Source organism: Eumetopias jubatus, unplaced genomic scaffold (assembly GCF_037043125.1).
Source record: "Eumetopias jubatus isolate StellerSeaLion01/CBP00866 unplaced genomic scaffold, mEumJub1_p1.0 scaffold_1, whole genome shotgun sequence".
Classification (NCBI taxonomy): Eukaryota; Metazoa; Chordata; class Mammalia; order Carnivora; family Otariidae; genus Eumetopias; species Eumetopias jubatus.
Genome location: NW_028274807.1, coordinates 107080972 through 107100579, shown reverse-complemented (window position 1 = coordinate 107100579; position 19608 = coordinate 107080972). Strand labels below are relative to the sequence as shown.

General features: G+C 38.0%; 1 protein-coding gene across 1 annotated transcript in view; it reads left to right on the top strand.

Annotated features, from left to right (window-relative positions):
- Positions 1–12975, top strand: part of MME (membrane metalloendopeptidase) — a 104578-nt gene extending 91603 nt beyond the window's left edge. The window contains exons 19-23 of the mRNA XM_028103129.2: positions 196–329; positions 1146–1211; positions 4028–4123; positions 4454–4530; positions 12261–12975. Coding sequence (XP_027958930.1) covers positions 196–329; positions 1146–1211; positions 4028–4123; positions 4454–4530; positions 12261–12360 — 473 coding nt within the window. The 3' untranslated portion in view covers positions 12361–12975. The remainder of the gene's footprint in view (positions 1–195; positions 330–1145; positions 1212–4027; positions 4124–4453; positions 4531–12260) is intronic.
- Positions 12976–19608: the final 6633 nt, after the last annotated feature.

Sequence of the window (19608 nt, the reverse complement as noted above, 5' to 3'; positions counted from 1 at the left end):
ATCAGCAAAGCAGGCCCTCACAGTGCATGTTTCATCAACACGGGATGAGAAAGGGGAGCAATTCCTCTCATTACCTGTCCAATTGAGTGTTCCCTCACACAGTGGTATTTCAGTCCTTGCTTTTTGAATTAAAGATATCTTATTGTAATTCTTGATGTAATGAGTTCCCTTTTTATTTAAATCATTATATTACAGGCAGAAATTTTAACAAGGATGGAGACCTTGTTGACTGGTGGACTCAACAGTCGGCAAATAATTTTAAAGACCAATCCCAATGCATGGTGTACCAGTATGGAAACTTCTCCTGGGACCTAGCAGGTGGACAGCATGTATGTTCACATTCTCTTGAAAAGTTTTAGATATATTCAATCTTTGTTGTTGTTTTTATTGATGCTTTTATTTTATTTGAGTATAGATGACACACAATGTTACCTTAATTTCAGGTGTACAATTTAATGATTTGACAAGTTTATACATCGTGCTATGTTCACAAGTATAGTTACCATCTGTCCCATTACAGCTATTACAGTATCATTGACTGTATTCTTTATGCTCTGCTTTTATTCCCGTGACTTACACATTCCATAACTGGAGGCCTATATCTCTGTCTCCTCTTCACCCATTTTACCCAAACCCCACCCTTTCCCCTCCGGCACCCATCAGTTTGTTCTCTGTATTTATAGTTTTGATTCTGCTTTTTGTTTGTTTATTCACTTTTTTTAGATTCCATTTATGAATGGAGCCGTATGGTGTTTGTCTTTCTCAGTCTGACTTATTTCACTTAGCATAATACCCTCTAGGTCCATCCATGTTATCTCATTCTTTATTTATGATTGTATAATATTCCATTGTGTATATGTGTTGCCATGTTTCACTTCTTCCTTATCCATTTGTCTATCCATAGACACTTGGGTTGCTTACATGACTTGGCTAATGTAATGCTGCAGTAAGTAAATGTATCTTTTCAAGTTAGTGTTTTCATTTCCCCTGGGTAAATACCCAGTAGTGAAATTACTGGATCATATGGTATTTCTATTTTTAACTTTTTGAAGAATAGATATATCCAATCTTAAGTGCATTATCGATGCCTTCTTAACAATCCAAATACAGGTAAGGATCTTTAAACATCTTTTGTTTTTTAACAGCTCAATGGAATTAATACACTGGGAGAAAATATTGCTGATAATGGAGGTATTGGCCAAGCATACAGAGTGAGTAATAATATTTTTTCCCATTTTAGTGATTGGAGTATATATTTATCATATTTAATCATTCATTTAAAGCCTTTTGCAAAAGGCACATATAATGTAGGCAGTGAACAATGAATAGGAAGTAAAAAATACATGGGGGAAAAGGGGATGGTAAGTATGCTAACCAGAAAGGGCAGTATGGTTATGATTGAGCTGAACAGTCTAGGTTTCTGAGAGGCTGAGAAGAGGAAACCTGGAATGTTATATCAGCAAAAATGAGGAGACATGCAAGTTTCACAGAGGAAGCAACATTTTTCTAAGAAATAAGTTCTGAAATAAATGTTTTAGAAAAGGTGCCTCATCAAAAGGATTATTTTAGTCATTGATCAATGTACTAAATAAGACCCTCAGTTTCACAGCAGGTGAAGCAATATTTGGGAACTATAATCAGCATAAACCACAGTCCGGTTACAACGACGCAGTTAGAGACTGAAGTGATATAGCTCCAACACATGGCCTTGTAGTCATCCAAACTATTATACCCAGAGGAGTATATTGATGGAACATCCCTTAGAATCTCATTTAGCCTTCCATTCATTCTTGCATTCAGCAAATACTTGTTGAGGACTTTACTGTGTATTTGGCACTATTCTCAGTGTTGGAGACACAGCTGTGAATCCTCCATAAAATATGTCATTATTTGATGATTAGAGCAGGGATTAAAGGGTGGTCTATTTGATGCCATGTGCACAAAAAAAAAGTGGAGATTTTCACAAAATAGTAGAAGAATAATGGTCTTAGAAGCAACAAAAAAGGAGTGAGGGTAGTTTTGAGTGTTTCTTCCAACCCTGAGGTAGCTGACATTTGGGCCAATGAGCAGCATCTGCTTGAGAAGGTACAGGGGATAAAGTGCCCCAGGAAAAACCAGACTTCTCTAAGACAAAGATGTGTGTAATATTCTATGCAGTGGATGAGGATGGAAGATTATTTGTCCACCATAGAAATGTATGAGTTAGAGGGGAGAGGGAGGGCCTCAGTGATTGGGCCAGGAAAGGGGAAGCTTCAGAACAGTGTGGGAGAGATGACTGGGAGGGCCTGTGTCTTGGCAGTGACCATGGATGATCCAAATGTGTGGTTTGGGAGATTAAGCTACCTGCAAAGTTTACAAAAGAATGAGTCCCAGCAGAACCCTGGGGGATGGTAGATTGATGCTCCTTTGAATGACTGGTAATATTTTGACTAGATGCCAGGCAATGTGCATTTTACCTTGAGGGTCCTAGACATTTTTGTTTTCCTACAAACATTTTGAGCTTTATTCTTAGACACGATTAAATTCCTCAGAAATGGTTTGATCCTTCTGGATCAAACTTGCTTTTACAACTTGTTAGATGGGACTAGGGTAGTGCTCAGTCTAGGGACAATTATTCTCCCCTGCTGAGGCAAGACCCTACTGTGTGAATCTTGAGGGGCCCATCTGATTTCTAGAGATCCTCTCCTGTATAGCTTTCTCCTCTTTAGGACCCTGTCATTGGTGTTTTGAACTCTCGGGTCCTTCTCAACTAAGGCCAACCCTTGGGCTCCAGTTGAGTTTCCCTTCTCTATGTTGTAGCCTGGAAATGCTTAAGACAGTAAGCTGGGGCAATTATAGGGCTTACCTTATTTACCATCTCAGAGGGATCATTCTCTTTTTTGCCAGATGTCCAGTGTTATGCATACCATTGTTTCATATATTTTGTCCATCATTTGGTTGTTTCAGCAGGAAGGTAAATCCAGTCCCTCTGACTCCATCTTGCCTGGAAGTGGAAGGCATTGGCACCATTAATACTCCCACAGTTATTTCTAATATTCAGACAGATTAAAAATCATTGCTGTAAAAATGCAACCAAAATCTGGGTTGATGGTACTTCCATGAAGACCTTCACCTAAAACAAGTATAGACTTATTATAATGAAGCAAATTATAATTTTTATACATGAAATCATAGCATCTAATACTCTGTCCTGTTGCTAGATTGTGAGCTCCCTAGGAGGGAGCAGGCTCAAGTCTTCCCCATGTTCCTAGCATCTTTGCATAATAGAGACTCAATAAATCTGTGTTAATGGCAAGGAGGAGGAAATGAAATATATCTTCTGCTTATCTAACTGACCACTTTCCTTTGTATTAAATTGGAAGTAACACATCTCAGAAAGTTTGTTGTAAATTCCTTAAATATGTTTAGTAGAGGAAAACTACATTTTTCAATGGTATTCATAGAATTTTAAGAACTAAGGACATTTTCTGACATTCAAGTAACCTAAATTCCTTCTTCCTAATGTAACTGAGGTTCAGTCTATTTTGCCCTGTCTTCCGGGTACCACAATAATTGCTCATCTTTATTCTTAGAATCGTAGGGTACTTATTTTTAAGAGATCTTAAGGAATCCCTTGACTTTTGGCATGAATCATTCAAAATCTGGTGTAAATCTTTTTTGCTAAGAGTGGTAACTGAGCTAAATATGGTAATTGCAGACTGACTCCCTTGCCAATCCATTCTCCCAACTGGCAAGACTTATCCATCTATCTATAGAACAACATTTAGATAAGTTTTTTATCATTTATATAAGTCATCCATTCATTCAACTGACATTTATTGATCAATGACATTTTCAGAACATTTGTAAATGAATTCTGGTTTTCTTTCTAATCCATGAAATAGTTGTAGGTTGCCATATGTAAATAGATTATTATGGTGATCCCAATATAAAAGGTTAATTACTGGATTACATGGTCTTTTGCACAGAATTATACATAAATTTAGAAAATTATAAACATCATGTTTCTATTTCATTAACTGCCTAGGCCTATCAAAATTATGTTAAAAAGAATGGTGAAGAAAAATTACTTCCTGGACTTGACCTAAATCACAAACAACTATTCTTCTTGAACTTTGCCCAGGTATTGTATCTTTCTTGATTGATAGATATGAAAATCATCTTGAATCATAATTTCATAGTTAATTAGATATTGCATGCTGAGTTTTCTTGTTTTAATCAGCTGTGGCAGAGCATTTGACTTGACTGACTTTCACTGTTTATAACAGACTATCAGCTCATATTAATGGTAATTATGTTCCTGGTTGCCTATCTCTGAACGTTATTTGAAGAGCAAATGGTTGAGAAATGCAGAATTCCAATTTAATTTTTGCAATAGGTAGTGGGCCTGCCCATACAAATAATCTTTGATTGAACCTAAGCACACTACTTTCCTTTATCTTCTTATCCCTAGGTGTGGTGTGGCACCTACAGGCCAGAGTATGCTGTCAACTCCATTAAAACAGATGTTCACAGTCCAGGGAATTTCAGGTGCGTGGGTTTGAACAGCAGTCAAGGTGCTCCAATATTGACCCCATTACTTCCACATTTGGAAATTGGCCTTTTCTAACTCTGACTATAAAATCTGGACATCCACTGTTTTGTTTTTTCTTTTGAGGGTCATGGATAGGATCAACAGAACACAACAGGATAAATGTCATGTTTACATAAGCATAGCCTTGACTGCTCTTATCCTCAGAATGTACGTGACCTGTGCTTAGTGCTGGATTCCAGCAAAGATGTAGAGTAGCCATTCCAAAGAAAGATTTCCATTCAACATAAAGAGAAATGTGGTTTAATTAGAGGTTATCCAACATAAAATAGTTATCCACAGAACTCCAGGAGAGGGTACCTTGAAGCAGAGGTCAGAGGACAACCCATCAAGGATGCTGGAGAGAAATGCTCTGTAGAGTGGAAGGTTGAGTTAGAAGAAATCTAAAGTCCTTCTGAGATCAGAAAATCTAAGAGAGCAATGTATTGAAAGAGAATCACTCTAACCAGCTTTTCAATGTTGAATCCTGGATCCTCATGTATTCAATTTAGGACTAAATTATTAATGCTCCCCCTTCCCACATACAATAACACTTCATCACTGATTTACTGATCAACAACACTTCTCAGACAGGAATTCTGAAAAACAAACAAAATTTCATAGAGTAGTTGGAAAATAGCTTAAGAACAAAAGAGAATTAATGGGCTGAGTTTTAAAAGCCCTTCCTAAAATAGTTATAAACATACTGCCTGGATCATTCACTCCTGGGGAAAAACCACATTCAATTATGAAACAATGAAATAGCATATTTACAAATTAAAGAGTTTACTCAGCTTGGTCTAGTATCATCATCGTAATCACCATCATTTAGTATTTGCCTTAACTGTTCTTTCAAAATTCATTCGCTCAACAACTGTTTATTGTATGCCCATTAAGTGTGTAATCCAAGGTAAATTCAGTCTTGCTAGAATAATCAAATTAACTTCTTTTTAGATAATGAGCAGCAAAAGTCACTGGATCAATTCCCATTGTAGTTTACCCAAGTAACTTTTTGTTTTCGTTTTTAGAATTTGTCTTTTTCCTTACTGAAGTCTTCAGAAGTGAAAATACAGGAATTTAATTCTGAAGACAACAGAGGGCAATTATTATAAGCTCACATAAGCCATGATAACAATCTAATTGGTCAAAGCTCTTCCTTCCATATCCCCATGAACTAAAGCATATGTGCATAAAAACCTAATGAATTTAAATAATATTATTGTAATACCTGGTACACCTGGCATATCCTCAGGGAATGGGGCTTGCAAATTGAAAGATTTTGATAGCTAAAATTTGTCCCTTGAGTATTAACATTTTTATCTTAACCACTGGATTAAAATTTCTCTGTTACAATACATTTTCTACCTTATTGCCTTATTAACACAGTATCCTGAACAAAACCTAGCTTTTTTTTTTTTAATGACACAGACTATTGCTATGACTATTAGTTGGCATTTTAGTGTTTATTAGTTTAGTGAACTCCTCAAAAGCTAGAGTATGGGAGCTATTTATTCCTACACTAAAGAGCCACCAATGGGGATATGGAGATGCTTTTTTGACTTTTCATTTTGGCTTTTTATTAGAGTTTTCCTGTTTGTTTCTTCCCTAGTTCTCTTTGCTGTTACTACATTGCCTGCCCTTTGCCATCCCATTCCTTCATTCTGATTAGCTCAGAAAGCAGATCCTTATACTTGGTGAAAAAAATGAATGTAAGCTTTGAAGGAAGAAACACTTGAGTTCCACCCACAGCTTTGCCATTTATAAGCTGTTACTTAACCTTTGTGTCTCAGTTTCTAGATATTTTAAATTAGGATTAAATTATCCTGAGAGTTGTTAAGAAGATTAATGTTAATATAGAAGAAGTATCTATTACATATATGTGTTTGAAAATTAGTGCTAGGATTATTTTTAGATAAGAAAGGTGTGAACAGAATTAAGAATCCCCAGGGGTAAATATATGGACTTTGCAACAGTTTTATTACCTGAGAGTCAAGGGCTTTTTGTTGCTCATTTCTTACGTCTGGATAGTTCAGAATGTCAATAACTGATCACTGATTAGATGATATATAGGTAAATACATAACTGTTTTCTACCCTCACTTTTAAACTGAAAAAATTTTATTATAAATATGTAAAATTTGCTATCTGTAAAAATACATACTATTTTTTTATAAAATATGTAAATTATTCACAACTTTATTTGTAACTTTCTTTGTTCTGGTGCAAAAGATGCCTCTTTGACTATTTTTCGTTTCTAGTAAGAAAAGTATGTGTTGTTTTTTAAAAAGGGTAAATGGAATGCCAACCTTTTGTCAAGGAAATTATTATTTTCTCTGGAGGTAAAGGGATTTCCTCGGCAAAAGGTTGAGGTTACATTTAGTTTTGGAAACGGGCTGCTTCCTGGCTGTACAAAGTAAAACATATTTTTTTAAAAGCCTTAAAACTAATAGACATTGAATTGCTATTGAGAAATTGTGCATAGTGGTTTGTGTAGAAACATTTCTGAAATAGAGATCTTGTAACCTTATGCTTAAGGCAGTATTAAAACAGAAGGCAAAATATATTTGATATAAAGCTGAATCTATAAAACCATTTGTTAGTTTTGAGCTGTAATTGTTTTAGTCTTCCTAACTAAAGTCTTACGTAGTTTAGATAAACTTTCTTTTCTTTTCTTTTCTTTTTTTTAAAGATTTTATAGATTTTTTGACAGAGAGAAAGAGACAGCGAGAGAGGGAACCCAAGCAGGGGGAATGGGAGAGGGAGAAGCAGGCTTCCCGCCGAGCAGGTAGCCCGATGCGGGGCTCGATCCCAGGACGCTGGGATCGTGACCTGAGCCAAAGGCAGACACTTAACAACTGAGCCACCCAGGGGCCCCTATAAACTTCTAAAACTTTAGTATTTAGAGAGAATTTTTTTTTTTTAATTTATCAGTTTGAGAGAAAGAGAGAGAGAGAGAGCATGAACAGGAGTGTCAGAGGCAGAGGGGGAAGCAGACTCCCGGCTGAGCAGGGAGCCTGATATGGGGCTCGATCCCAGCACCCTGGGATCATGGCCTGAGCCGAAGGCAGAAGTTTAACCGACTGAGCCACCCAGGCGCCCCTAAAACTTTAGTATTTAAAATAAAAACATTTCCCCTTGATGTTCTAGAAATTGAACTCACAATTTAAATGACGTCTTTTTGGAAATTCTGTTCCTGTTAGCCATCCCCATCACTTGGAATGGTTGTTATGCTAATATTTACCATATAATCTACAGATGTGTCTCTAAAGTTATTCAGATGTCATACTTCTAAACAATATATAAGGGTCTGATAATTTTTTTAAAGCAAGTTCAAAGGGACAAAGTGATACCAATGTATGCACTACCTAAATAGTAAAGGTGCTCATTTAGATGCTTAAATTGCTCGATATTATCTTCCAGTCAGAATAAAAGGGCACTTTACAGAACTAACACCACTAATAAAGCAAGACATTTTTTCCACAGCTTAATTTCTAGTACTTTTTGTAAGATATTCTTTCTAGTGTTTTATGTAGACATTTTCAGGTAATATGGCGATTTTGTTCCCTATTATTCCATGAGTTTAGTATGTGTATGCTAAATCCTCTTTGAAATACTAATGTTTCTTCTATTTGCCTTAAATATTAGCATTGGTTTCTGATATTTTGTAAATGTCAGTTTGGATTTTGGTGAACCTTGTAGCACTTGTTAATCTTCAAACCACATCTGGGAATCTATTCAGGCATTTATTTCTTTGTGAATTTATAGTGGAACATAAGCTGATCAATGTGACCTTCCTTTAACAAAACCATGAACAACAGTTAACGATAAAGATTGGATAGTTTATTTATAAATGCAGCTAGTTAACCTCATAACCAAGTCATTCATTTAAAAGAAGTAACAAGGGATGCCTGGGTGGCTCAGTTGGTTAAGCGTCTGCCTTCGGCTCAGGTCATGATCCCAGGGTCCTGGGATCGAGCCCCATATCGGGCTCCCTACTCAGTGGGAAGCCTGCTTCTCCATCTCCCACTCCCCCTGCTTGTGTTCCCTCTCTCGCTGTCTCTCTCTTTTTCTCTCTCTCTCTCTGTCAAATAAATAAAGTCTTTTTTTAAAAAAATAAATAAATAATATAAGAAGTAACAAAAGGTTGTCAGAAGACCAATTAATTGCAAAAAACTCATTCAGTAATTAAAAAATCCAGTTAGGCACAGGCAGGAGTAGTCTTCTTGGTCACCTGATGTTCAACTCCATATCCCTTAGATGTTTTTAAAACAAGTGATTATTTGCCAAGGGAATAAACAACAACAGTATAATAAAACATTTTATATAATAAGGTCAAAATTTCAAATAAATCACTTTAAGACATAATCAATAAAAGCCATTTATCTTCTGTTATCATAAACACAAACATTGCACAGTTTTAATATAGCATGAAATTCATGTAAGTCCTTTATGTAATATTAATGAAAGATGACCCCACTCTTAAGAGAAGGGATTCATTTGATTAATAATGTATCTACTTTCTGAAATAGATTATTTATGTCATCTATCCAAAGAATTAATGTAAACAATAAGACATTAATCAGAGTCCTGGGAAGGTAAGTGAAGTCCTGGTACATGGTTGACCTAATTATTCAGAACCAAATGATCTAAGTGAAGCTTTTGGATTGAAAGAGAAGAGCTGGAACGGAAATGGAGAGCTGAGTGCGCATTAGGTTGAGTGTTGCTCCACGGCTAACTGCCATTGGTGCTTTGTGAAGAGTTCCCTTCCTTGAGGTCTGTGGGTTTTTTGTTTTTGTTTTCATTTCCCTCATGTTTTTATGACAAATGTAGAATTAAGTCATGGGTTTGGACATTTTACTGACGTACTTGTGCCCCTATGATTATATCTAAGATAAAATCCTTTAAAAAAAAAAAGTTTAATAAAATGAAAACAAACAAGAGCAGCTCTTCTTGTCACAGGATCCCAGATGCTTTCCCTGTCCATCAGGGAGCTTGCTGCTCAATTTGAGGAATAATCAAGTCATCGTGATGACTGCCACTAAGCTAGCACATAGGGCTTCCCAAAGTGGAAAGGGGATTGAATTAAACGAATCAAAGTTTCTCTCGGTCTCAGAGTCCATGAGCCTAGAAACTTAAAAGACCAAAGACCAATACAAATTCCTGATGTCTAAAATCTTTTTATTCCTTGGGGCACCTGGCTGGCTCAGTAGTGCATGGGACTCTTGATCTTGGGGTTGTGAGTTTGAACCCCATGTTGGGTACAGAGATTACTAAAAATAAAATAAAATCTTTTTATTCCTACATACATGACCACTTTTGACCAAGTATCAGGTGAATTTGTTCTTGGACTTTCAGATATAAGAAATGACACATCATCACCGTCATCATCATTATAGCAAATTAATTCAATCTCTAAGCTCCCACCCTAAGCAGGGAAGTAAGAAATTTAATTTCAGTAGTTTTCAGTGTACTCCTTTTTAGGGTTGTACAGGAATCTGAAGACCCAGAAATTAGGAAATTAGTCTCCATCTCCAGCCTGCCATGGTCACTGCTGACATGTCTGCAGTTCAGAGGCTCCATCTGAAGTCAGGTGGCTCCATTTCTTTCTGGTGGTCATGGGCATGGGCCTCGGGAACCACTGCTCTTGATGTTCGGGCTCCCCCCCATAACATGCCATCCTATCAGAGGTCCTCTCAGGGCCCTGCTCACAGTGGGAAGAATGTCTGTCATTCACACAACCCTCCATTACTGGGCCCCTCCTCAGCACTGGGGAGGCCAGTCTTCTCCATCTCAAGTGGACTAATAGATATAAATTCCCCAGCTCTGTCCCCCACCCCACCTCAACACCCCCATACCAGGAAGATTCCTGTTAATCTTTAGGGCTCCTCTAGGAGTACTAAGAAAAAACACACAACCAAAAACGTTTACATTCTCCCTGAAGGATAGGGGAGTTGTGATGTTGGGGCTGGAGAGATAGTTGATGTGGTAATGGTTGACACATTAGGAAGTCAGACTTTTAGAAATTAGGTATGGATCTGTCTTCCCTGGAATGGGGATAAGGAAAAGAAATGCTTGCTTTTTCTCATAGTTGGTCCTAGTTGCAAATAAACACAAAAATGCTAAGTAGTGTTTTTCTTTGTAATGACCTATTCCTCCTATACGTGTAATCACCATGCCCAGCTGACAGTCTCATTTATTCAGTTAGTATGTACTGAGTCCTACAGTAGACAAAGCACTGTGGTAGGCTTTGCAGGGAGCGCAGTGGGGAAGGCAACAGGCAGCAAGAGATACACAGTATTTTGCCCTCAGATTACAGTGTAGTGGTGATGTCACAAAGTAAAGAAGGAGAACAAATCGTTGTGAACCGATAGGGCTACTACGGGTGGGAGGAACTAATTTGGACATTCTTTGAAGAAAGCCTCTGAGGAGGGGTATTTAAGTAGAGGCATGAAAGCTGAGAAGGAGTGAATCATGGAGTCACTGGGCAGTAACTTTCAAGGGAGTGGGGTCCATAGGAGCAGAAGTTCCTAAAGAGGGAAAGAAATTGGCTGGTTTGATGAATGGAAAGTCGGTCTGTGTAGTTTGAACCTGATGAGAAACAGGAAGAGAAACGTACTATGAGGAGGCCGGGAAGGTTGGCTGGAGCCCTCAGAACATTGGAGGCTATGGGGAGGAGTTGGATTTCATTCAAGCCCCTGGAAATTTTTAAGGAAGGGAATTAGGGGATTTGACTCCAACTTTAAAGGTCATTCTGCTGTGTGGAGAATGGGTCAGAGGAGATAAGACTGCAAAGATTTATACTCAGCACACCTGCCGTGGACGGAGATCTCAGTAATTAGAACACACTCTCCTGTCACTTGCCTGAGGTCTTCCCACCACCCTCGTCTGTTTGCCTCCCTGCCCTTCCTCCCAGCCCAAGGTGGGTGTGGTGGGATGGTCCCGGGAGGAAGAGAAAGGAAGGAGCTGGTTTGGGGTTGGTGTGAAAACATCACCTCTGCATCACTGTACTGACCTCTCTCTCCCTTCCAATGCTGCTTGGTGCCGACAGTGGGTCGGACAGTGTTGTTTTTGCCCACTGGGGTCAGAGATAAGAAGACATTGACTTTTTGCCAGCCCTTTCCAGTTACTCAGGCTGAATCCAGTTTCTGATATCTATGAAGTTCTTTTGGAAAAAAAGAAAATAATGATCTTCCTTATTAGATCAAATCAACAAGTATCTATTTAAAGTCTATTATATGTAAGTTATTGTGTGAGCCCTTCCAAGATGTAATGAAAAATCGTGATTTTATTTTTGACTAAACTCTTCTTATAATAACTGCAATTCTGAATATGAACTATTCATTTATTTTACAACACGCATAGGGTGTTTATAAGTTCACTCCCCGTGACAACCATAAGATGCAGGTACTATTACTATATGCATTTTACAGAAAAGGAAACTGAAGCACAGAGATTCTAAGTAAATACAACTCATACCCAGGATTCAAGCCACACAGTCTTCAAAATCTGTGCTCTGATACTTTGTTACCTGTCCATTTAAAAATTCTATTAATGAGTAGAACTTTTTTTTTTCCTCTCAAGCTGTAAATTCCAAATTCCGTCAATAGAAGTACTTCGAGAAATTCTGTAGAGCTCCTACATGGCATGGGCCTAAGTATCAAATGCTGATGTGACTTTTGTTTGTTTCACAGGATTATTGGGACTTTGCAGAACTCCCCTGAGTTTTCAGAGGCCTTTCACTGCCGCAAGAATTCATACATGAATCCAGAGAAGAAATGCCGCGTGTGGTGATCTTCAGCGAAAGCGGTGTGGCCCTTGGCTAGACTTGCCAACACCACCGAAATGGGGAACTCTGTCCACAGAGGTCACTGTAATGACATGGGGGATAGTTCACAGAGATGACAAAGCATCATATTAGAAATGGAGTTAGGTTATTCTGGAAAAGGTGTGGAGAGAGGAGGGGGGTGTCTGGTGTCTATCAAATCAATCACTCTCACTGTGTAAATAATGCTTGATCTCTAAAGATATTACCATTCATTTCTGTTTCTCATATGATCTGCCAGTTGATGTCGTCTCTTGAAAACAGTGTTAACCACTTGATGTAGACTGGGATTGCTAATCAAAGGGAGATTAAAGAGATTGAAGCATACATTTGGCTCCAAAAGCACAGCAGTGGCATGAGGGTTAAAAACACATTGCCTCACTACTTGTTTTTACTTTTATTTGCAACTGGTTCACTCCTACAGAACTCTTCCAAAGAATTCTTATACATATTGGGGCCTTGGGACTTAATGTAATTTGAAACCGATTTTGCGAATCATCAGTTTATTCATTCTGAGATCATTTTATTTTAAGCTACTCTTAGGGCTAAAATGAATGTCTGAAACTGTTTTTGATTGTACCTGCTTTCACCGATAATGAAATTCTTGAGGGTCCATGCAATTTTCTAAGCAATTTCTTGTTCTCTCTGTCTCTCTCAAAACTTGATCTTTTTAAGAGATTTGTAGTAATGTATAAATAATAATTTTTATATTTAATTATTAACTACATTTATGACTAAGTAATTATTATAGGTAATCATTGAATATTGACGTTTCAGACAGATAAATAGTTATGGACTAAGATCTGTAAAGTGATGTACAGATGAAGATTTGAGACTTTTTAAGCTTATCAATCATATTGATAAAAAGCTTAAAGCACAAACTCTGGGTTAAAAATTGCCATTGGACAGTTGTCTGAAGCAGAATTTTTCAAAATAAACTCTGTCCCTGAGCTGGCTATGAAAGAAGGACAAAACTGCATCTTTGTAGCTCTGCATCTCCTTATCTTTTCAGGTTTGCCATCTGATGGAAATATTTTGATCCTAAATTGGAATTGTGAGCCCATTTCTCACGGAGCCTACTGTGCCAGCAGTCTAGCTCTGGAGAGTGCATTTCTGAATATAAATGAGAGGCTTGCCCAACTCGGACAGACCTGCGTCTGAAATCCGAACTCGCCTAGAGTTCTGGGAGGGGCCTGTCTAGTCCCTGCTAGGAACTCATCTCTTGAGGCTTTATCTTCTTCTCTTTCCCTGTCCTTTTGGCTAGTTTGGTTAACTTCGTTATTTGATTAGTATTTTACAAAAGAGGCATTTTCCTTATTTTTCCTAACAAAATGAAAATGAGGGAATTTCAATTCAAAATATGCGTGTTGGTTTTCTTGCTTCTTGAAAAATGCCCATTTATTTACCTTTTTTTAAAGGTTAATGAAAATATAACGTATACCCAAAAGTTTCATTAGGCATAAGCGTACAGCTCAGTGAACTTTCTCCAACTGAACACAGCCCTGTAACCAGCACCTTTAAGAAACAAAACATTACTAGTGCCTTAGAAACCCCTTCTTCCAACTACCACTTCCTTCCTCCAAGGACAACCACTGTCCTGACTCCTAGTATCACACATTAATTTTAATCGATTAGCATGTATTCTTTTGTGTCTGGCTTCTTTCACTCAGTGTTACATTTTGAGATTCATCTATATTGTTGCATTCGACTGTGGATCTTTCATTGTCACTACTCAATAATATCCTATTGTGTGATTATACTACAATTCATCCATTCCATTGTTGATAGGCATGTGAGAAGCTTCCAGTTTGGGGCTGTTACAAATAGTGCAATTATGAGTATACATACTTGCATATTACACATCTTTTTTCACTTGAGATTTTAATGAGCTCATTTCCACAAACATTTCGTCGAGTTATTATAAATATTGAAAATATAGTTTTAAACTAGCCATGGATAGCCTCATCTTTTTCTTCTTATATCACTACCACCATTATTATGGGTAATTCAAAGTATACTTATGGATATATTTCCTTAAATAAACTGAAAACACTTATAAGTAAGATTGGTGGTTGGAACACTAGGAGCGTCCAGTTCTGAAGAGAACAACTACCTTTGAATCATTTAATTTCTATCCTGTCAGAGCAGCTGAAGAGCAACTAGTACAAATTACAAAAAGACACTAGATTCCCCACTCTTTAAAACATCAGACTCCCATCCTTATGGAAGGACCTGAGTGACATTTTTCTGGGGGGAAATAAAACCTTTCTAATGCCTGGATCTCCTGGGTCTAGAGATATGAGATTTCCTGGGAGTGAGGGATACACCTAAGTGAGAAGACCAGTACCTCCCCCTCCCTCACATGTGAGGATATTATTAATTGTATGTGGCATCATTGTTGGGTTGTGTGGGTCTCTCTCAACCAGTCCCAATCGTTTGGAGTTGTGTCATCAGGTAAGGCCTATCTGTAATCTCACGCATAAGTCCAATTTCACTGTGGCCAAATCTTCGTCAAGGAAAGACTTTAGAAGCTGAGGCACTAAGGGCTGGAAGCTAATATAACTCAGGGATGAGGCTAGAAAGAGGTTCTCACTGGTAAAGAGTGGGCCTCCATGCTGCAAAGTCCATGTGGATTCTGGGCATGAGGTGGAAAGAATGCTATCTTGGGAGAAGAGTCTTCTATTCTAGTCCTAGCCTGCCATTAATGACAAGGTGACCTTGGGCCTTTGATCCATTCTCTTGGGCCTTTGCTTTCCCCCCCTTGAAATAAAAGAAAATTAGATTCCATCAGTATTCTCAACAAGAGAAGGAGAATGTGTCCAATACTTCTTTGCTTGTAATCTGTCCTCCAGTGAAGAACCACTGCATCAGATAATTCAGAACTCATGTAAATGCCTGAGTCCAGTTAGACCACATTGTAGTTCAAAGACAAGGACGAAAGTTTGATCTCCTTAGGGTCCATGCTGCTCTTACTAGTTTTCTCTAAAGCCTTTATTTTTCCTGTTGTCTCAGAGGGAATTCTCAAAGTAGAAGATAACAGTTAGTTTGGAAATGAGACTTGCCCTGTCAAAGATGGAAAATCAGAAAGTTTTTATCAGTTCCAGTCTCCAAAATACAAAATAAAAACAAAGTTTTTCATAGTATTGCTTTTCTGCCTATTCCAGGCTCCCCTATGTCTTGAAAAATGTTATGGCCAAATGGAGCTTTCATTCGGGCCGTCTTACACTTCCTGCCGGCCTCAAATTGGGTCTTTTAAAAATGAATAACATAAACTATTTCACCAATGTTTTCTTGCATATACCACCTCATTCTTCCAAAGATACCGTGGTTTTCCGATCCGATTTCTTTGCAAAGGTTCAGTGAAAAGGTTGCCAAGTGTTATAGAGAGTCACAGGTATAACCAGATGATGGCTTAGGCAGAAACAAAAGTTGTCTTTGTGCACCATCCCTGGGCTGAAGGATTTGACTTGATTAATCAGGTGAAGAGAGGAGCCACCTGTGACTGTTGTCAAAGTGGCACATGTATATTGCATTCTAATCTCTTCTTTAACAATGTTGTCTTAATTTTAACGCCTTTGTATTTTGCACTTCCTCTAAAACAGTGAGAAATACTACTGTTATTTTCCACTTTGTAGCCAAACTACTGTGCTTCTATTTTGTTGTTTGACAAAGCAGATCCTCTAGGCTGTGCAAGAAAAGCCTGACAGAAAAATGAGCATAGACTCTTGCTAGAAATCATGATGGGCTCTCAGCTTGAACAGTGAGGGAAGACCGGAAGTCTAGCAATTGTGACTGTTTTATATTTCTGAATTTCCCTTCCCACCCAGAAACTAACGATAATTTTTTCAGGTATCAGACATGTTAACATCTGATTCTACTCCTATAAACACACTTGGTGTCATCTCTGATCTGATCATATCAAATTATAATGCATACGAAAAGTTTATATGCAGGAAGACAAAAATGGGGTCAAGTACAGTATCTGGATTATCTGTTTACCTTGGTGCAAATCTTTCAAAACACATGCTATCAGTGCTCTATGTCTCCTGAAATATGGCATCAAAGATGCGATGCTAAGATGTTCATGGCAGCTCTACCTTTAATATCAAAGCAATAGGAAGGAAAAAACGAAATAGGAGAAACTGTTTAGATTTGTTCAAAGAAAATATCAAGAGGCTGCAGTGGTAGATATGCACTATGATTTCAATTATGTTAAAATATTGTTGCATAGAAAAAGAGTTGGAAGAATATATGCCAGAAATTAATAGGGAATATCTCTGAGTGGTAGTATTATAGGTGATCCTTATTTCATTTTTTCCTCTGCATTTTAAATATTTCTATGAGGTGAAAACATTACACCTTAAAAGTCATCTAAAAAATGTTACTTGGAAGAAAGGAGGAAATAAGGGAGAGAAGATGGAAGGGAGAGGAATGGGGCAAATTGAGCCCCCCCCCCAAAAAAAACCTAATTCCTTTGAATTTAAGATGTGTTCATTTATTTAAGAAGCTATTCAGTTTCGTAGCTCGGGCAACTTAGACCCAAGGAATCCGGTGAAGGAGATTTTGGTCAGGAACCCCCTTCCCCCACAACAGGCCAGATCTGTTTCCCAAGGTGGCTTTGACACACACTGCTTGACACAGAGCAGGGGAGTTTTCAGACCTTCCATTGACTGTGCTCAAAGTGGCTCGCTGAGAACAAACCCTGTGCTCCAGACGTCCTTTGTTCTTTATTGCCCCTGAAGATACTAATCTTGCCACTCTTTCCCACCAGGTCTCCCCCCACGCAACACCCTAGCATTTACCAAATCCTGGCCGTGGTTAAGGTTACAGCCCATAACTAAAACAGTAGCCGGTAAAGTATACAGTGATTGGCCTAAATGCTCTACCTGGGAGGCACCATGATTTACCTGGGGGTCAGATACTAAAATTTAGAGGCTGAACAGGGAGGAAACAGCAGGATACAATGAATCCCAGGTAACTCCCTGCTTACATGTGTTTCTGTTTTACTTTGGTCATAAATGAAGATCACACTCATGCTAGTTTAGCCAAAACTAGAGATTTTCTTGATCCACGATACCAAATGTGGGGTATGGCTGAGTAATCGGGTCTTCTTTCCAGGTGCCTACCTTATTGTTGCAGACTGCCTTTCTCCAAAAGAAAGCCATGATGGTCAACCGTGCCCAGGCTCAAAGATCCTCTGCTTCCTTCACAGGGGAAGGACAGGATCTAACTACAGTCCACTTTTAGTATCCTAGAAAAAACCCAATGAAAATCCTAGAGAAAAAGCCCATTTTGGAAACACGTCTACCTCAGTGGGGAGGGCATGGGGAAGTGGTGAGGTTGTACAAATTATGATCATTGATCCCCTTACCCTGTCCTCAGAGAAGGGTAGCTTTCCAGAAGAAAAGAAATCACCATTCCTAAGAGAGAAAGCAAAAGAAACAGATGTCTGAAACACTGGTAACACTAGATACTTCTTAAATGCTTTGCAAGACATCTCAGTTTGGATTACGTTGTACATATTAAATTTTGAGTAAGTGTCAACTTTAATTTTGTGTAATCAAAATGAAGGTATGCATTTTAGTTAGAAAAGCAGACTGAAAGTCAATAATAAAAGGGTAGAAAGGAAGAGAAATAATACTTATTATTTATTGTGAGCAAGACACATAATATAGGTTGTTTGTATAGAGCTTCCACTTAATATAACTAACCTGTGAGGTAATGTTGATACTCCTGTTTTACAGATGGCGAATTTGAGTTTCATAGAGGTTAACTAATTTGCCCAATTTCACACAGGTAGTAAATGTTAAGGCCAGAGACCAAACCAGGGTGTGTTGAAGTCCAAAATCTACATAAATTTACTATCAAAGCTCTCTGTGTCACTATAAAATGCATTTTAGCCCATCAAAATAAACTCATTTGTGGCTAATAACTCCCAAAACATATCCTTTAAGAAAAACTAATGAAAAATAATGTATTCTCCAGTACTTCTATGGCTTTACAGAAGCCACTGTGATTTTTAAAAGAACATTAAGTATTTTGAAGTTATACCAATAGATACTTCTAGAACATCTGCTCTTCAAGGTACTGTATTAGAAACAAAAATAAAAATAATTAGAAAAGAAGAACAAGACAAAGTAATAGTCTTTGGCTGGCACTCCACTTATTTACTACATCCATTCACTTCTTCCTTGATGAAACATCCGGCACCTTTACACACATAAAAAGGCCTATGAGATTATCTTTTACTGGGCCACTAGAAAAGAAAAATAAATGCAGACAGCTGGCCTTTTAATATAGTAGAGACATCAAAAATGTACACAAATAAATGTAGCTGAATGTGTGATGTGCCAAGAGATACAAGAAAACAAACTTTGAGAATTCAGAAAAATTTTCTTTCCTAGCATGCCAGGCATTCCAGAAGCAGTAACACCTATGTTGCAGTTGGTAGTATGGATGGGATTTTGACAATTGGAGAAGGAGGCAAGGAAATATATTGGCTAAGTGTATCTCATGTAGAACATTAGCCAACAAACGAGTAAGAAGTCCACATTAACCCTAGCAAAGACAGACTCTTGCTAAGGGGACTACGAGCTCTGAGAATTTTGACACAGCTATCCGTTGTTAGCCGTTGGCTTTTTGACATGTCTTGTAAGCATTTCTTGAAAGAAAAGCTTCCCTTATTTATTCAGAGATCTTATGCTATTTTCAAAGTTTCTTCATTATCACTCCACTTTGAATGAAGTCCTGTGCATTTCTTGCATTTGCTAGAAGATAAGGATATTCCTCCCACTCCTGGAAACTTGGAATTCTACTCTTATTCCAGTCCTGTTGCTAAATCACTACATTTAGCAAATAACGATTTCTCTGCATTTCCATTGTCTTAGAGTTAAAATCAGAGTTAAGATCAAAGCCTTTTCAAAACCAGAAGGCAGGCAGATGGAATATTTTGCAAACCAAACTCCCTGGAGTTGATGAAAGATAGCATCATGCAGAGGAACTAGGGCACAGTGTTATGGAAAAATCTGAATCCAGAGAGAGCCGGATAGACCCAGGGACACACAAGGTCAAAGCAAAGACCAGCCAAATGACTACATGGCAAGCATTTGGCTCCTCTATGCCTCAATTTCCTCCTCTTCAAAATGGCCATAACCACATGCACCTCTCAGGGAAGGATACTATACCGGTCGCCAGCAAATGCAGCACTGAAATTTAAT